At 40.0% G+C, this 17,236-nt stretch overlaps 2 protein-coding genes across 4 annotated transcripts; one reads left to right on the plus strand and one right to left on the minus strand.

Moving 5' to 3' along the window:
- The first annotated feature begins 2,688 nt into the window (after positions 1-2,688).
- LOC104421919 (scarecrow-like protein 9) lies at positions 2,689-5,536 on the plus strand. Its single transcript, XM_039303919.1, has one exon. The coding sequence runs from the start codon at positions 3,211-3,213 to the stop codon at positions 5,371-5,373; it is 2,163 nt and encodes a 720-aa protein (XP_039159853.1). The 5' UTR covers positions 2,689-3,210; the 3' UTR covers positions 5,374-5,536.
- Positions 5,537-9,420: 3,884 nt separating this feature from the next.
- Positions 9,421-16,604, minus strand: LOC104421918 (actin-related protein 5). 3 transcript variants are annotated; one of them, XM_010034082.3, is made up of 12 exons: positions 16,346-16,604; positions 16,179-16,249; positions 15,683-15,807; positions 15,318-15,362; positions 14,838-14,940; positions 13,761-13,870; positions 12,719-12,828; positions 12,504-12,594; positions 11,996-12,439; positions 11,594-11,721; positions 10,277-10,616; positions 9,421-10,129 (listed from the first exon to the last, which is right to left on the minus strand). In XM_010034082.3, exons 1-12 carry the CDS (start codon positions 16,444-16,446, stop codon positions 9,623-9,625), a joined length of 2,175 nt encoding a protein of 724 aa, XP_010032384.1. In that variant the 5' UTR covers positions 16,447-16,604; the 3' UTR covers positions 9,421-9,622. The 3 variants fall into 3 exon arrangements, with proteins under 3 accessions (XP_010032384.1, XP_018719883.1, XP_010032385.1); XM_018864338.2 differs by lacking the exons at positions 16,179-16,249; positions 16,346-16,604 and having other exon boundaries at positions 14,838-14,948; positions 15,683-15,779; XM_010034083.3 differs by lacking the exons at positions 16,179-16,249; positions 16,346-16,604 and having other exon boundaries at positions 14,838-14,884; positions 15,683-15,767.
- Between the last annotated feature and the right edge of the window lie 632 nt (positions 16,605-17,236).

Below are 17,236 nucleotides of genomic sequence, written 5' to 3' on the forward strand. Positions count from 1 at the left end.
ATTTTAAAATTTTTCCGAGATATGAATCTTTTTGGATAGGCCGATGGGTAAAAGAATATTGCAATTTGGTTTTGAAAGATTTGGATTTAGAGAAAAATTCTATCATAATCTTGAATCCTTATCAATATGGGATAAAATTGGTGAAGGAATATTGCGTTCGAAAAATTCTCGTGGATGTTGATCTAAAACCCTAGTTCACTCACCTATAAATAGGTCGCTACACCACATGGAAAAAAAAAGATGGACACATACAGCCATTGAGAGTAAAACGTGAGTGGCGACTCCTAATTGAAAATCAATTGCATGTTAAGAACTTGAACCTAAGTCGCGAATTGGTATGGGCTTGGGAGAGCCCGAGTTAAGTCTAGGCTTAACAATCCATTAGCCAAACCCTAGGTGATACACACCCCGAAAAAATTGGTGGCGATAGCTTGGCGACTCCGCTGGGGACTTGAGTTGAAATTCTTAGTGGACTTAGGCCAATTTTCTTTTTTGAAAAAATGCTTTTGTTTGGCAGCGAGAATTCCAAGTACGTCCCTAACATTTAGGATCAATGGCATTCACCCTATCCTCATGCTCAAGTAGAGGATTCTTTTTGACATTCGGTTGAGCGGTACTGAAGGCAAACGCCTTGGTGTCCAAGTAGTTTTGGACCTTATGTTTCAAAGTCAAGCATTCATCGTCGAATGTCCTACTTCCCCCATATGATACTCGCATTTCTTGGAGGGATCGTAGTTGGAAAATTTTTCAGCATTGGGTCGCTTTGGCTCATAAGACAGCAACTCCTTCTTTTGAAGAACCTTTAAGACCTGGGACAGAGGGCCAGGAAGAGGAGTGAATTGCCTCTTAACAAATTGCCGAGGGGCAGACGGTCGGCCTTCCCCTTGTTGATTCTTAGGGACATGAACAACTGGAGGCTTGCTAGATTGTGCATATGTGACATTGACTTCCGTGCTTGGTTCTTTGTCTTTCTTCATGGTGAAGTGGAGCCCAGCTACCTGGAGGCCATCGAACAGTTTGCGGGATTTTTGAAATTGTGAAGTTCGGATTTGTGGCATAAATAAATAGCTCCGATTTAAGCAGTTTGAATGTAATTAATGACATACGAACGAGTGATTTTCGTTTTTCAAGTTAAAAATTACTTGAGATTTTAGTCAATTGTGCTCGTCATAATTGTGAAAACTTGTCAAATATTTTGAAATGGGGATAAGAACACTTCAAGTGCCAAAAGTTGGCACAAATGGACACTTAAGTGCTAAAAGTTACGAAAGGTACACTTAAGTGTCACATTCGAAGAAAAACGGATCACTTAAGTGCCACTCCGGCCAAAGTCCGGCCAAAAGGCTGACGTGGCATTTTTCCGACGAATTTCCGGTGAAGTGAACCCAAAACGACGCCGTTTTGCATACTGACGTGGCAAATAATGCAAAAACGGCGTTGCTTTGGGTTGACATGGTAAAAATAATATAAAAATTAAATAAATTAAATTTAAAATTCGATTTAGTTAAAATATTAAAAAATAATAATTTTAATAGTTAAAATATTTTAAAAATAATAATTTTAAAATAAAATTTAGTTAACATATTAAAATAAAAAATTTTAAAATAAAAAATTTAAAAAATAATTTTAAAAATAATTTTAAAATTAGATTTTGTTAAAAAATTTAAAAAATAATTTTAAAATTAAATTTAGATAATATTAAAAAATAATAATTTTAAAAAATTTTAAAATTAGATTTAGTTAAAAATTTTAAAAAATTTAAAATTAGATTTAGTTAAAAATTAAAAAAATAATAATTTAAAAATTAAATTTAGTTAAAATATTAAAAAATAATAACTTTAAAAATTAAAAAATTAAAAAAATTAAAAATAATAATTTTAAAATTAGATTTAGTTAAAATATTAAAAAAATAATTCTAAAATTAAATTTAATTAAAATATTAAAAAGGGGGGCGTGGCTAAGGCTGCCCTCAGCCACCGCCCCCTTTAATTAATTTATAAATTTTTGATAATTTTTTAAATTTTTTTTTAAATTTAAAATTATTTATTTAATATTTTAACTAAATTTAATTTTAAAATTTTTTAATATTTTAACTAAATCTAATTTTGAAATTATTATTTTTTATTTTTTATTTTTAAAATTATTATTTTTAAAATTTTAACTGAATTTAATTTTAAAATTATTATTTTTAAATTTTTTTAACTAAATCTAATTTTAAAATTATTATTTTTAATATTTTAACTAAATTTAATTTTAAATTTATTATTTTTTTAATATTTTAACTATTAAAATTATTATTTTTTAATATTTTAACTAAATCTATTTTTAAATTTAATTTATTTAATTTTTATATTATTTTTTTATCACATGAGCCCAAAACGACGCCGTTTTTGCATTATTTGGTCATGTCAGCGTGCAAAACGGCGTCATTTTGGGCTCGGTTCGCCGGAAAAATGCCACGTCGGCATTTTGACCGAATTTTGAAGACTTAAGTGTACGCTTTCGTAATTTTGGACTAACTCGTCCATTTTCAAGGCCAACTTTTGGCACTCCATGGGTCCTTGTCCCCCTTGGAATGATTGGAACATCCTTTTTCAAAATTATACCTACCGCGAACAGTTTGCGATCTGCAGGGCTTTTTACTTCTTTGGCAACTACGCGACTAGTCTCCTTTCTGGGGATATAAAAACGCTCGTGGCCCGGTAACGTGAGGCCGAAGGTAATTTGACCAGGGAAAACGTGTGCGCAGGCCTCTCAAGAGTCGACCATCACATGGGATGTTTCTGAGGAATCTGAAATCGAACTGGCTGTTCTCTCACCTGAGATTTACAGCCCTCTACTTTCTCAAGATCAAACTTGGTCGGTTCAAGGAAAAGGTCAAAATCTTGCACAATTCCCCCCAGTTCCTCGGGAGAGAGTTCAGAAAGGGAAGTATTTAATCTCGTTCTGTTTCAATTTGAAGCAAAATTAGCTTGTACTGTGTCCTCAAACTGCATTCTCTGTTTCATTTTGCTGAATTGCATGCAAGCTTGGAACTTTAGCTCCAAGAAAAGGCTTCAAGAATTTTACCCAGTTGGGCGCTGGGTTGAGTCACGATTTGGGAAAATCGATATATAGAGCGAGTTGAGGAATTCTGGTACAAGTTCTCTATATATTTCTTTGAGCTGTTGATGTTCTGAAGCACTTCTGAGTTTAGCATATTATATAGAAATGGATCGACCACCAGACAAACTCGATAATTTCATTGATGGGTATGTACTCGTTGATGGTGATGATGCGGCCTTTTCGATTTTACGGGAGGACGATCTTGTTAGTGAGCTCACGATCGACGACACGTTCAATGACTTTACCTATAGCTGCACATGCGCGCCTCATTTGGGTGCTGACCTTGGGAAGGAACCGGCTGAGGACTATGATTTCAGTGATGCAGCTCTCAAGTACATTAACCAGATGCTTATGGAGGAAGACATAGAAGAGAAGAGCGTTGCATGTCATGAAGCCTCGGCAATTGAGGCAGCCGAGAAATCATTCTACGAGGTCATTGGGGAGAGGTACCCGCCAGCTGCAGATCAGCATCCATCACCTAATCAAACCAATGAGAGCTCATGTGGTGGTAGCGATAGTGTGATTAAATTGGTTGAGTCAGAGCCGAACTATGAATCAGAAGAACATACTGTCCTCACCACGGTGTCTCAATCCATCTCATCTTCAGTTGCCCAGTCATTAGATGATGTCCGCGTTGGTATCAGTACTGCTGGACATGCTGAATCTCCAGTGAATGCCATTTCTTTGTCTGAACTTATCGGAAGTGAGTCTGTTATGCAGTTCAAGGGCAACAGTGAAGAAACGAGAGAGTCGCTCGCTTTTGGAAATGAAATTCTAGTTGATCCTGAGAGGGGTGAATTTTCCTTTAATGAACAAACCGAAGAGCCTACGAGTTTGGTTCCAAATGAAGAGACGGATGAGAACATGTTTGCCAACCTTGGAGGAAACAGGGGAAAGAAAAATCCTTTGCAGGAGGATGTGAACTTAGAAGTAGGAAGGATGAGCAAGTATTTATCAGTTTACACTGAATCAACTGTGAGGTCAGAGATATTCGATATGGTGTTGCTTAATCCTAAAGAAAGTGAAGCTACCCTTCGTGAAGCTCTTCGGAACATGATGCAGAATGGCAAATCGAAAGTGCCAAATGAGGGGAAGGCCCGCGGCAAGAAGCAAGGCAGGTGCAAGAGGGATGTGGTCGACTTGAGAACTCTTTTGACACTTTGTGCACAAGCTGTTACTATGGATGATCGAGGAAGTGCAGGTGAGCTGCTCAAGCAGATCAGAAGGCATGCGTCTCCCACAGGGGACGGGATGCAAAGGATGGCACACTATTTTGCGAATGGTCTGGAGGCACGCCTTGCCGGGTCAGGCTCTCAAATTTTTAAGGCTCTCATGGCTAGGCCAAGATCGGCTGTTGATGTCTTGAAGGCTTATCATCTCCTCCTCACAATTTGTCCATTTATGAAGCTCTCACATTACTTCTCGAACAAGACGATATTGAACGTGGCCAGGGAGGCACCCAAGTTGCACATCATTGATTTTGGAATTCTTTATGGTTTCCAGTGGCCTGGCCTTATAGAGCGTCTCTCATCAAGCCCCAGTGGACCACCTGAGCTTCGGATTACTGCGATTGATCTGCCGCAACCTGGATTTAAACCAGATGAAATCGTTGAGGAAACCGGCAGACGCTTGGTGAGCTACGCCAAAACTTTCAATGTCCCGTTCAAGTTTAATGCTATAGTGAAAGGTTGGGATGCCATTAAAGTTGAGGAGCTAAATATCCACAGTGATGAGATCCTTGTTGTGAACTGCATACATAGATTCCATAACATACTTGATGACACGGTGCTGGCGGAGAGTCCACGAGATGTCGTACTGAATCTGATAAAAAAGATGAATCCCGATGTTTTCATTCAGGCAGTCGTAAATGGTAACCATGGTGTCCCCTTTTTCGTTTCGCGGTTTCGGGAGGCACTCTTCCATTTTTCAGCTGTCTTTGACATTCTTGAGGCAACCGTACCTCGTGACGACCCAGAGAGGTTGTTGCTCGAGCAAGAGATACTCGGGAAGCAGGCAATGAATGTCATTGCTTGTGAAGGCTCGGATAGGATTGAGAGGCCCGAGACATACAAATCATCACACGTGCGAAACCTGAGGGCTGGGTTTAGGCAGCTACCCTTGGATAAGGATCTGGTGAGCTTGGCAAAGGACAAACTGAAATCTTGCTACCATAAGGATTTTGAGATTGAAGAAGATGGGCAGTGGCTATTGCAGGGCTGGAAAGGCAGGATTATCTATGCGCTATCGACCTGGAGGCCTGATTGTTGAATGTATAAATTGCCAGTCGAAAGTAGATCAGGAATGATTTTTCACTTCCTTCTTCTCTGTTTGTGCTCTTACTGTTTCTATCATAGTGTCAGGAAGCATTTCCAGATATGAATGGTAAGGTTCGCAATCGGTGGTTTTGAAATTGAATATCTTAGCTTCCCTGCATCTTTGCGCATGTTGGAGGGAATTGTACTGTCTAAAAGAAACAAAACATTTCTATGCAGTTTGTTGAAAATGATAGCAAGCTTAGCGGGACATGAAAGAAATACCAGATTCCACACCAGCAATGGCTTAGGAGTGACTGGCATAGGAATCACTCTTAAACTGAGTCATATTACTGTGGTTTTTCATTATCTTCATGGTCATAGATTACGTGATCTGGGATGCTGTTAGGTTGCGCCCACAATGAAGGAAAATCATGCTATAATTATTAATATTGTTGTGGTTTGTGTTGGGATCATGTGAGCTGAGATGCTATTAGGTCGTCTGCAACGGAGGAAAATCATGCTACAGTCATCACTAGCATGGTTTGTTTCGAAAATCATGCTACAATCATCATGGTTGTGGTCTGTTTTGAGATCAAATCTGGGTCCGTTGCTCCTTTTTTGGTTTGCGAAGAAAATTTTTATGAGCTTACAGTTGCTTATAGAGATATCTCTACCTTGAGTCGGCCATCCTGAGGACCAAACACTGCTTATTTTCTGTTCATTCAATTTTGATGCCATGATGCATGCTTTCAAGCAGCTCCCATGAGAAGCAAACCTGCCCAAATTCTTCCCCATGTAGAGCAACTTCTGCTCGAGTCTTATCGTTAATAGGCGTTCAAGCTAGTTTGCACACTCCACTAGTTTAACATCCCAAGCAAGTCGAATGCACAGAAGTCACACTTGGTCTAGAGATATTCCATGATGATGGAAAATCCCAGACTTGGGATGTTTCGATGGAAAGGGTATCGGCATGAATCGTGCAATGCTACTAGTAAACATCATCCTTGATTTGCATAGTGTCATGTTGAACTAGCAATTATCTCCCCAGAATCTCTGCTAAATGTTCGGTTCTTTTTTTTCCCTTCTTTCCTTCTAGTAACTTTCCCCCTTCCATATTTCAAGAAGTCCCGTGCCATCCAATACTCACAGTTTACAATTCAAATCAATTATCAATTTGCACGACAAACAGACAAGCAGAATACCTTTCTCTTAAGATGATAAAAGAGAGTTTCTAAATGCCACGGGAACGAGTATGCCATCACACTTAGATCTGTTGTTTAGATACATAAACAAGTTTATTGATGGCAAAAAGAAGGAAATATCTTCGTTACCCTCTTTCAATTTCCTTCCAAATTATGGGAAGAACAGAAATGCAAATGCACTCGTAAGGCACATGACAGGCTGACAGCTGATTGTCTCTGCCCCTATTGTATAGCTATGCTATGTATTTTCCTTTCATACAATCTAACTGTAGGGGGAAAACTCAGGTTTTTTTTTTCTCCACACCAGATGCTCAGCATTCGACTTTTGGTTGCAATAATTGACTATTTCACTGTCTAATGCATGGTCATTATTGCAATCAAGCTAGTACGTTCTATACAATTGCAATGTTATAGCCAAAATTATATCCAGCAGTGCTACGGCCTACACAGGGCTGAGTTTTTCCCTTATACCCTTCTCTCTCTCCTCTTTCATCTCCCTCTCTACACATGGCGGGACGGCCTTCAGCAACCCATAATGAGCCACGGCACGCTCAATATTTTACAGCCCTTCTTTTTCTGCGAACAAAACTTGATCGGTTCGAGAAAAAGGTCAACTGAATGCCTCTACTTCCTCGGAAAGAGTTGGAAGTATTCGATCTCGTTCTGTTTCTATATGAAACGATATTAGCTTGTACTCTGTACTCAAATTGCATTCTCTGTTTCATTTTGCTAAGCTACGTACAAGCTTGGAGCTTTAGCTCCAATAAAAGGGGGTGCCTGATTGAGTCATGGGGGGAATCATTTCTGCATTTACACAGCGAGCTGATGAATTTCGGTACAAAGTTTTTTCAAGATCTTTTTGAGCTATTGATGTTCGGAAATGCTTCCGAGTCTAGCAATTTATGTAGAAATGGATCGACCGCCAGATGAAGTCATTAGTCTAGTTGATGGGGACGCACTCGATGATGATGATGATGCGGCCTTTTCACTTTTACCGAAGGATGATCTTGTTAGTGGGGCCACGATCGAAGACATGCTCGATAACTTTACCTATAGTAACACCTATGCGCCTCCTTCGGGGGCAAACATCGGGAAGGAACCAGTTGAGGACTATGATTATGCAGCTCTCAAGTACGTAGAGCAGATGCTTATGGAGGAAGACGAAGAAGAGGAGCATCGTCTGTCATGAGCCCTTGGGGCTCGAGGCAGCCGAAAAACAATTCTACGAGATCACTGGGGAGAGGTGTCCACCAGCTGCAGGGCAGCATCCGTCGCCTAATCAAACCAACGAGAGATCGTGTGGTAGACTGGCATTGGGCCCCCGTACGATTGACTTGGAAATAGTTGAGGAAACCGGAAGACGCTTGACGAGCTACGCTAAAACTTTCAATGTCCCATTTGAGTAGCAAAAAATTGGGATGCCATTAAAATCGAGGAGCTAAATATCTACGGTGATGAAATCCTCGTCGTTAACTGTATGTATAGATTTCAGAACATACTCAATGAGACAGTGGACAGTCCACGAGACGCCATGCTCAATCTGATCAGAAAGATGAATCCCAACGTATTCATTCAGGGAGTCAAAAATGGTGGCCATGTGTCCCCTTTTTGGCTGCTCGATCCCGGGAGGTGCTCTTCCATTGGCAATGGTGCATCGTGCAAGGGCTCGGAGAGGATCAAGAGGGCGAAGACATACAAAATGTCTCGAGTGCGAAACCTGAGGGCCGGGTTTAGGCGGCTACCATTGAATAAGGATACGGTGAGCTTGGCAAAGGGCAGGCTGAAATCTTATTACCATAAAGATTTTGAGATTGAAGAAGAGGGGCAGTGGCTGTTGCAGGGGTAGAAGGACAGGATTGTCTACGCGCTATTGACCACGGGTCAAAATGCATTATCAGATATGAAATGTGAGGTTCATAGTCAGTGGTTTTGAAATTGAATCTCTTATGTTCCGTCCATCTTTGCACTAACTTGCTCAGGCAATGGACTGTATCGTCTGATAAAAAAAAGTGAACAAAACGTTTCTGATTCACTTGTGCAGTTTTTTGGAAATAGATCACGAGTTTGGCGCGACATGAGATAAATCCTGGATTCACACCAGCAATGGCATGGGAGCGACCCTTAACGTGAATCCTATTGTTTTGGTTTCCACTATCTTTTCGGTGGAAGATTTTCCGAACTTGGATGCTGTTAAGATGTGTCTGCAATGAAGGAAATCGAGCTACAAATATCTGTGTTCTGAACTGGGAGGCTAGTAGATTGCTCACAAAAGAGCAAAATCAAGCTACAATCATGACCGTGCCGCTTGCTTTGAGATCCAATCTGGGTCCGTCGCTCCTGTTTTTGGTCAGGGGACTTGGAATTGTTCGAAGAAATGTCTGCCTCCAGTTAGCCGTCCTGAGTTTCCGCACACCGCTCTTATTTTCTGATTATATATTTTTATGCTGTGATACATGCTTTCAAGTAGCTCTATGAAAAGCAAGCCTGCTCGATTTTTTTCCCCCATGTAGAGCAACTTCTAATTTTGAGTCTTTTGATCAATGGGTGTTCGAGCTAGTTTACGCAAAATACTTATTAGTTTAAGCTTCCAAGAAAGTCAAATGCAAGCAATTCACGCTTGGTCTTATAGAAATTCCGCACGATGGGAAATTCCCAAACTTGGGATGGTTAGATAATGCAACTTTTAAACATCGCTTTTAATTTGCATAGTCTCATGTTGAACTAGCAGTTATCTCCCCAGAATCTCTGCTAAAAGTTAGGTTCTTTTTCAAATTTCTCCTTTCCTTCTTTTAACTTTTCGCATCTGTTTTCTAGAAGTTCCGTGCCACCTAGTCTCAAGACTATCACAACTACCAATATTGCCCGTGATAATAATCTCCACTACTCAAAGACTTCACAGTTCGACCAAAAAAACATAAAAAGGACCTTACAGCTCACATCATTTATCCATTTGCATGACATACAGAATAGCTTCCTCAGAAGATCATGTAAGAAAGTTTATAAATACAAAGAACAAATGTCTACGATATAAATTAGTGTCTATGTACACTAATAAAAGATCTATAGTGAGTACCTCACCTGGTATCGTCGGAGCCAATCTTCACCCTTCTCATAATAATCCATCCGGGTGAATGTTTGTGATGGAAATTGCAAGGCGGAAGCATACATGGAAGCTCCATGCCATGCATCAAGAACCGGATCAGATGCTCTAACTATCCTTATTGGAGATCCACAGGGCCGTATCATACGAATTCCAGCTTCCAGACGCTCACTTATACCCGGGAAAAGACAACTCCCTCCAGTGATGAGGATAGACTGGGTTAATCTGTCTTCGACATCTTTAGAGTCACATGACAACCTCCTAATTGAAACCCCGGCCATCTCATCCATTCCAGCCTGGTCAATCCCAACTAAGTTTGGATTAAACAGGATTTCAGGACACCTGAATCTCTCAACTCCAAGAATGACCTGAAAATCTTCCTTGGTCAGAGGACGGAATTTGGGGACCTCAACAACTTGTTGGGAAGTTCCTGATTCCGCCTTGGGAATAAAAGTTGGGTCGATCTCCTGCCACATTGATTCCAAGGAACAATCAGATACAGCCAATAGTTATGTTATTCCCAATTCGAAAAAGACCTGGCCGAAACATAATATAAAGTGAGACAGAAATTTGCACAGATGACAGAAACCTATTTAAATAGATAGCAAGCTCACCTGAAGCCTAGATGAGATTCGGGTTAGCTCAGCTTCTTCTGGATCGTGTTCATCATCGTCGTCATCATTATCTTTGCTCATAAGTTTATAAAGTTGCCAATCTTCATCCTTGGCACCAAAAGTATCTTCACCTTTTCCCCGATCAAATGCAGCAGTTGTAAGAAGGCGCATCCTTTCCCTCTGAGCTGCATTCAATCTCTCACCACGACCAACACCTCCAGACAGATTATTCCCATTTGTATTGCCACCATTTGTCTTAAGACGTTTACGTTGTTCCACTTTCTCACTAAGCTCTTTGTATTTGACATGCAACTGTTCTAGATAAAGCCCTGGATTCGCTCTGCCAAAAATTCGAATGGAGAGCTCAAGACAAAAGTACAGCAACTATAAAAAAGCAAAAATCGAACTCAACAAGACAATAAGCATGCCATCTCCCTTCTGAAAATTCAAAACATAATTTTGGATTAAGAGAACTGAAGGCAAGCAACAGCAAGTAAAGGAAACTATTTCTGTTGTTTAGAGACATAAGCAAGTTTATTGATGGCAATAGGAAGAAAATAGCTTCTCTACTCTCTTTCAATATGTCCAAAACATAGGGAGAACAGAAATGCGACTCTCATAAGGCACATGACAGCTGATTGTCTTCAACCCTGTTGTAGAGCTATTTGATGTAGTTTCCTATGATACAATCCCACTGCAGAGAGAAAACTCAGATTTTTTCTCCACCTAAGAAGATATTTAATCACACTAAGCACAAACAGTGTTTGCAATTCAACTTTTGGTAGTGATAATGATCATTTCATGCCTAGTACGTGTTTATCATTGCAATCATAGGTAGACACTAAAATCCTTGTAATGTAATGGCGGAAATTGTATGCAATAGTACTACAGCCTACACAGAACAGAGTAATCTCTCATAACCTTCTGTCTCTCCTCCTTCATCTCGCTCAACACATGGTGGAACGGCCATCATCAATCCCCAATGAGCACAGCATGCTCAAAAGTGGCCTCATCAGCAGCTAGGTGTCGGCCAACAGAATGCTGGGTTGGCAGAGGTCAAGAGTGGGATAGAAAGAATGGTGATGCAATTTCTATGTTTTGTCTGTACTTTTTTATAGGATCATTCAAATCATTGAACAAATAATAGTAGCTACTTTTTACTAGGCCAACTAAAATAGTCATTCGTCCTCTATATTGTCAGTCTTATATCATTAATGCAATCAAGTGCACTACAAAGGTTAAAATTTGTCTGATTGGCTACTAACCTTTCATACATCTGTCATAAAAGAATAAATAAAACCTTAAGATGGAACATACAAGCGTTTTTCTTCATCTTCACGATTTTTCCTTTCCCGTTCTAGTTCCTCTTCCATGCGCTTCTGTTTGGCTCGCTGCCGCCCCTCAGTAGTGGTTTTAAGAAAATTCAGCCGCTTCTTTTCCTTCAACTGACAAGAGAAATAGCCCAAAATTCATATAGTCAGCATTGGCCATGACGGCAAAAAGTGGTTTACAGGTCATTGCTGCAATTCCTATTAAGACAACTCTGTACCTTTCAAGTATTACAACAACAATCTCCAAGGTTCAAGGTAAACATTAAGCAACAGCAACTCGTACCATAAAATGACACTTCATAAATTGTACATGCATAATGCAAATATTTGGAAGGTGGCAAAGACTCGATGGAAACATTCAGTCATATAAATTTACCAAAAAGCATACCTGCTCAGCAGAAAGCATGTTGTCAGGTACATTGAGAAGAGAGAACTTTTCATCGGCAGAAGGGTCTATTTTCTCATCAGATTCAACTTGGTCAGCCTTTGGCTCCCCTTTTGCCTTTCGAAGAGATTGTGTTGCTTTAGCATGGGCAGATTCTATTTCCTGCTTTGATGTATAACCAGTCTCTGACAAGAAAGATGGCACGTCTTCCTCTCCTACTTGTTCAAGCTGCTTTAAGAGAAAAGCCAACCCTCTCAATTCATTTTCCAGTTCATTGATCCTAGAAGATCTCTTTGCTTCAGCCATTTCACGCAAACGTTGACCTTGTCTCTCCCTAATAGCTGCCCTTCTAGCCAACTCTTCTTCTGAAGGTCCTTCTTCAACTACCGGTGGGACCCAAGGAAGCTGCCAACACCTGGTCTTGTCTTCAGCTTCTTTTGTCCCTTTCTGTCAGAATAACTACATTCAGAGATAAGTAGGAGGCATGGAAATATTAAGCCAAATCGACAACCTGAAACAGTTGAGTTTCCAAAGCATAGTCTGGCGCAATATAACAGTGCTCCATTTTCAGGTCTTCAACCTTTTCCCAAGTAAACCTTGTCCTATATATCACATGAATAAGATAAGAGTTCACCCAGAAAAAGGAGGGAAGGAAGAGAGAGGGCGGAAGGGGAGGGGGGTGGGGATGGGAATGATGATAGCAGCATTGTGTTGGTTTGTCATTACATGTGATGAGGATGCTTGAGAGAAAGGAGTTGCTTGAAATAATCAGTCACATGATAACCACCGACATTTGTTCTGCAGGCACCTTTATAAACTGCTTCTCCATCCACAAACTGCAGGACAATTGAATAAACAGTCATTCGATGGATGGAAAATAAGGTAAATCTCTTGTCACTAAGGGCATGTTTGTTAAAAACGATTTCTGTTCCCTGGAACAAAAAAAGAATAGAAACGTGTTTGGTAAAACTTTTGTTCTCGGGAACAAAAAATCTATTTTTTTGTTCCTGGGAATAGATTTGAAATAGAAACAAGAAGTAGAAAAAAGTAGCTTCTTGTTCCCGAATAATTTCTAAAATCAATTTTTCTCTCTTCTTTTTTCTCTCTTTTCTTCTTCTTATTCTTCCTCTTGGCTGGTCGCCGGCAACCAGCCAAACGAGGGCCGGCGACCTCGCCAGAGTGTCACCAGCCCCTAGAGATGCCAAGCCACGACGAGGCTCGGCCTTGCTTGGGCTGGAAGAGGTCAACCTCGCTTAGCCCAGGTGAGGCCGAGCCTCGCGCGGCCATTGCGAGGCTCGGCCTCCACAGCTGGCGCGAGGCTTGACCGGGCCTTGCCCTGGCCTAGTGAGACTCCGGCAAGCTCGCCAGACGTCGCCCAGCCAGTCACTGGCCACGGCAGTGGCCGACGACCGGCCAAAGAGAAAAAGAAAAAGGAAAAAATAATAAAAGAATTAAAAATTAAAAAAAAAAAATCTAAGAATTTTACCAAATGTATTTTTATCTCGTGAATAAAAATTTTGGGAAGTTACTAAACGCGTTTTTTTGCTTAGAAATTGTTCCCAAGAACAGAAATAGAAAAAATAATTTCTCAGCAAAAATTGTTTCTCGGAACAGAAGTGTTACCAAACGCATTCTAAGTTTATTCAACAATTGTAAGCTTGTGTACTGTAGAAAAAGCCAAAAAAAATCCACAGTTCCCACCATATCTCAATGACCAATTGTCCTCATGGAGATATTGTAAGTGAGTGCGGTGGTTAAAACAACTTACTGGAATAACATGAGTAGTTGTAAACCCTGGGGAGATTGCAAGACCATCCCTAGCACAGATACCAAGCTGCTGATTGTATTTATAGCTGAATGCAGCATCCACGCCAAATGCTTTGAAAATAAAAACAGATAAATTCAGACAGCGTTATCATAAAGAAAGCAATGCAACAATGCAGATCAACGCAGACAAACCTAGAGGTTGCGTTTGGTTTTGCCAATTTTTTAACTGCAGAGGATAGAATAGGAATTTCTTCTAACTTATGCTGTTTCTTGTTTATTATGTGACCAGACACGGGACCATCTCTCAATAAATAGAGAAAAAGATATGCAGAAATAAAAAGGAAAAAAGAACCCTCTGACGATCACCACCAGCAACAACTCGTGGGGATCATCAGTCCCCTCCAGCCAAGAGAGACAACCACCAGGCAGTGACCTGAGGATGGTGAAATGGCATGGAAGTCACAAATCTCTCCGTACACCAGACAGAGAGGTAGCAAACTTGGACCATGGCAACCACCACCACATTGGTCACTGTGCTAAGTTGAACTCTCTCTCAATACCATTTGTTTCTTTTGGATTCAATCTATTGACCATGGCTGGTATTTCTTTATCAGGGCTATACCTGCCATGTATCCGCCCTAAGCATATATCAGTTGCAGTTAATAAACACCATAAAAGATATTTCCTATCTAAACCCATGTCATCTTAATGCAATCAGAGAAGTGTGAGAACATCTCAATATGAACACAATATTTTTTTTTTTTGTTCAATCTATTGACCATGGCTGGTATTTCTTTATCAGGGCTTATACCTCCCATGTATCCGCCCTAAGCATATCTGTTGCAGTTAATAAACACCATAGAAGATATGTCCTATCTAAACCCATGTCATCTTAATGCAATCAGAGAAGTGTGAGAACATCTCAATATGAGCGCAATATAATGAGGCCAGTCCAATGGTAAACATGACTTACGGCCAAAAGTTACATGGCAAAGAAAAGACGACATTTTGGAAAAGTGACAGGCCCAAATCATATCGTATATTAGTTACAGAAAGAACCTGGAGGCACAGCTAGTACCTACTGATGGAACTCCATAAGTCTCAAAAAGAAGTTCTGCCATTTTACTGCGAGAATAGACAGGATTGCACACACATTCTGTGATCAGGACAGGATGATCAATCTGCACAACTTCAAATAAGCATATGATTTGGAATATATATCTACATAGAAACAAGAGTAAAAGTTCATCCACATTCTACTTAATCAGCAATTTGAAAATGAAATTATGGAATGACATCTCTTACAGGAAATAAAAAAACTGAGCTACGGTTCTATCAATATGCAATGTGATAATAAGTAATTCTCAACCTTAGCAAATGCTGGATGCCCACAAGAACTGAAACTCCATATACTGGGTACCTCTATTGAAAGATTCCGAATAAAAAAGCCAATGATTTTTTTTTCTGTTAGGCTATTAAAGCTAATGAGTTGACTAACCAAATTTATGAACAGATATGGACACATTGAATAAAACAGAAGAATTGAGATATTGCATACCTCTGGACCATTTGCTCCCAAGCGATCAAAGCCAAAATCAAAAATCTACAAATGCAAAAGCTAACATTTCAGAATAACTATGCTTAGAATGCTTTTGAAGATGAGCACATAGACCTTATGTGACACAGAACAATTTACGAAGGCCATAATATATGTAGAATGATTTGCTCTGACAAGAAACAAAGTTTCTAAATGATTTTTGAAACAAAAAATAACTAACAATCATATCTCGATCTGAACTTGATAGAGATACCAATGCTATCATAGGCAATAGCCAAAATGAATCATTCTTATAAGTTGAGCAGATAAAACTAAAAGAAAAAAGTCATCCGACAACATAAATAGAAAGTCACCGTGACACTTACATATTCCATTATTTCAAACTGATAAACGACGTTGCTATCAAAAGCAGAGCGCGGCCCAGAGCGAGTGCAATCGAAGTACTTCATCAAAGCAGGATCATGGTCGCCGACAACAGTAACAGTCTCACCTAAGTCGAGAGAAACACAACATAGTATGAGCAACCCCATAGCGACTCCGCAAGCTTAACATCCACTCTCTCCAAAAAATGCCCCCAGAAACTCCAATTCTACGAAGCAAGAAAACTAAAAGACTCCACCCAGCAAGATTCCAAAAAGTCAAATTCACAAATGCTACGTGCCATTGCAAGTCTACATATCCTACCGCATCGGGGCTCCAGGATGAACTTTCAATAGCTTACAACGTGAAAAAAAAAAAAAAAAAGATATCCCGCGAACTGAAATTGAACAACAGAAGGAACCCAGTTTCAAGAACGAATACCCAACAAAAAAGGAACAACCTTTGTCGTACCCTATCGAGAAAAGAACCCAAAAAACGCACCAGTAGCCTTGTGTCGAGGCCTCTGAACAATGTTCCGGAAAATGACGCGAGGGTCGTCCTCTCCTGCCCACCTGAAACAGCCCAAGGCACGACGGATTAAGAAGGTTAAAAATCTCACGGCCGACGCTTACTCCGCCATAAAAATTTGCGGTCTTTTTCTGCGATACCCAATGCGGAAAGAGGAAGCGCCATTGTCGATGACGATGGGAGTGGCGGACGGGAAGAGCCCGTAATCGGTCTGCCTCTGTATCTGCGAGACGAACGGCATTTTGGGTTCTCGCTCGAGTTCGGCAGCGCGGAGGTGGAGCTCCAGGAACTAGGGTTTCTTCTCGTCGGGGTGTCTTGACTTCTTGAGCTTTTTTGGCTTGTGGGTCTTTTCGCTGCAAGCACTTCGCTGGAGCAGAACTTGGGCAAGACGGAAGCGGAAGGGAAGGCATTTGGTGTTGGAGGCTGCAGGCCTTGGGCGAACCGGACCGGTTCGGGTTCGACCAGACCATATTCTTTTGTAATGAAAAATCGAGAGTTTTCGTTCTGTACTAGGGCTTTGTTTGTTTCGTGAAAAATAATTTCTGAAAAAATATTTTCCATTTTCCGGCGTTCGTTTCGTGAAAAATGATTTTTTTAAGGAAAATATTTTCCAAGAAAGGAAAAAAATCTTCTAAATTAGGAGAAAATGTTTTCTACTTTTGAAAAGTGGTAAACATTTTCTTCTTTTTAGTCCGTTCGTTTAGCGGAAAATTTGTCATTTCTGGAAAATATTTTTCTAAAAATCATTTTCCAGAAAAATGATAATATTTTAAGTAGGAGGACCCACCACCGAGAGGGGATTCAAACTATTTCCCTTCGTGAGGGAGAGAGAGCCCAAACCATTGCGGTCACCAAGGCGGTGATTATCCATTTGCGTCTTTAGTGTTTTAATAAACAAAAGAAAAAAGAAGCAAAGTAATTCTTACCTTTACCAAAAAAAAAAAAAAAAAAAGCAAAGTATGTAGAGCCCTTTGCTTAAGTAATCTACAATTGCGGGATGGAATAAAAAAAAAAAAAAAAAAAAGATAAGA

Source organism: Eucalyptus grandis, chromosome 10, assembly GCF_016545825.1.
Source record: "Eucalyptus grandis isolate ANBG69807.140 chromosome 10, ASM1654582v1, whole genome shotgun sequence".
NCBI lineage: Eukaryota > Viridiplantae > Streptophyta > Magnoliopsida > Myrtales > Myrtaceae > Eucalyptus > Eucalyptus grandis.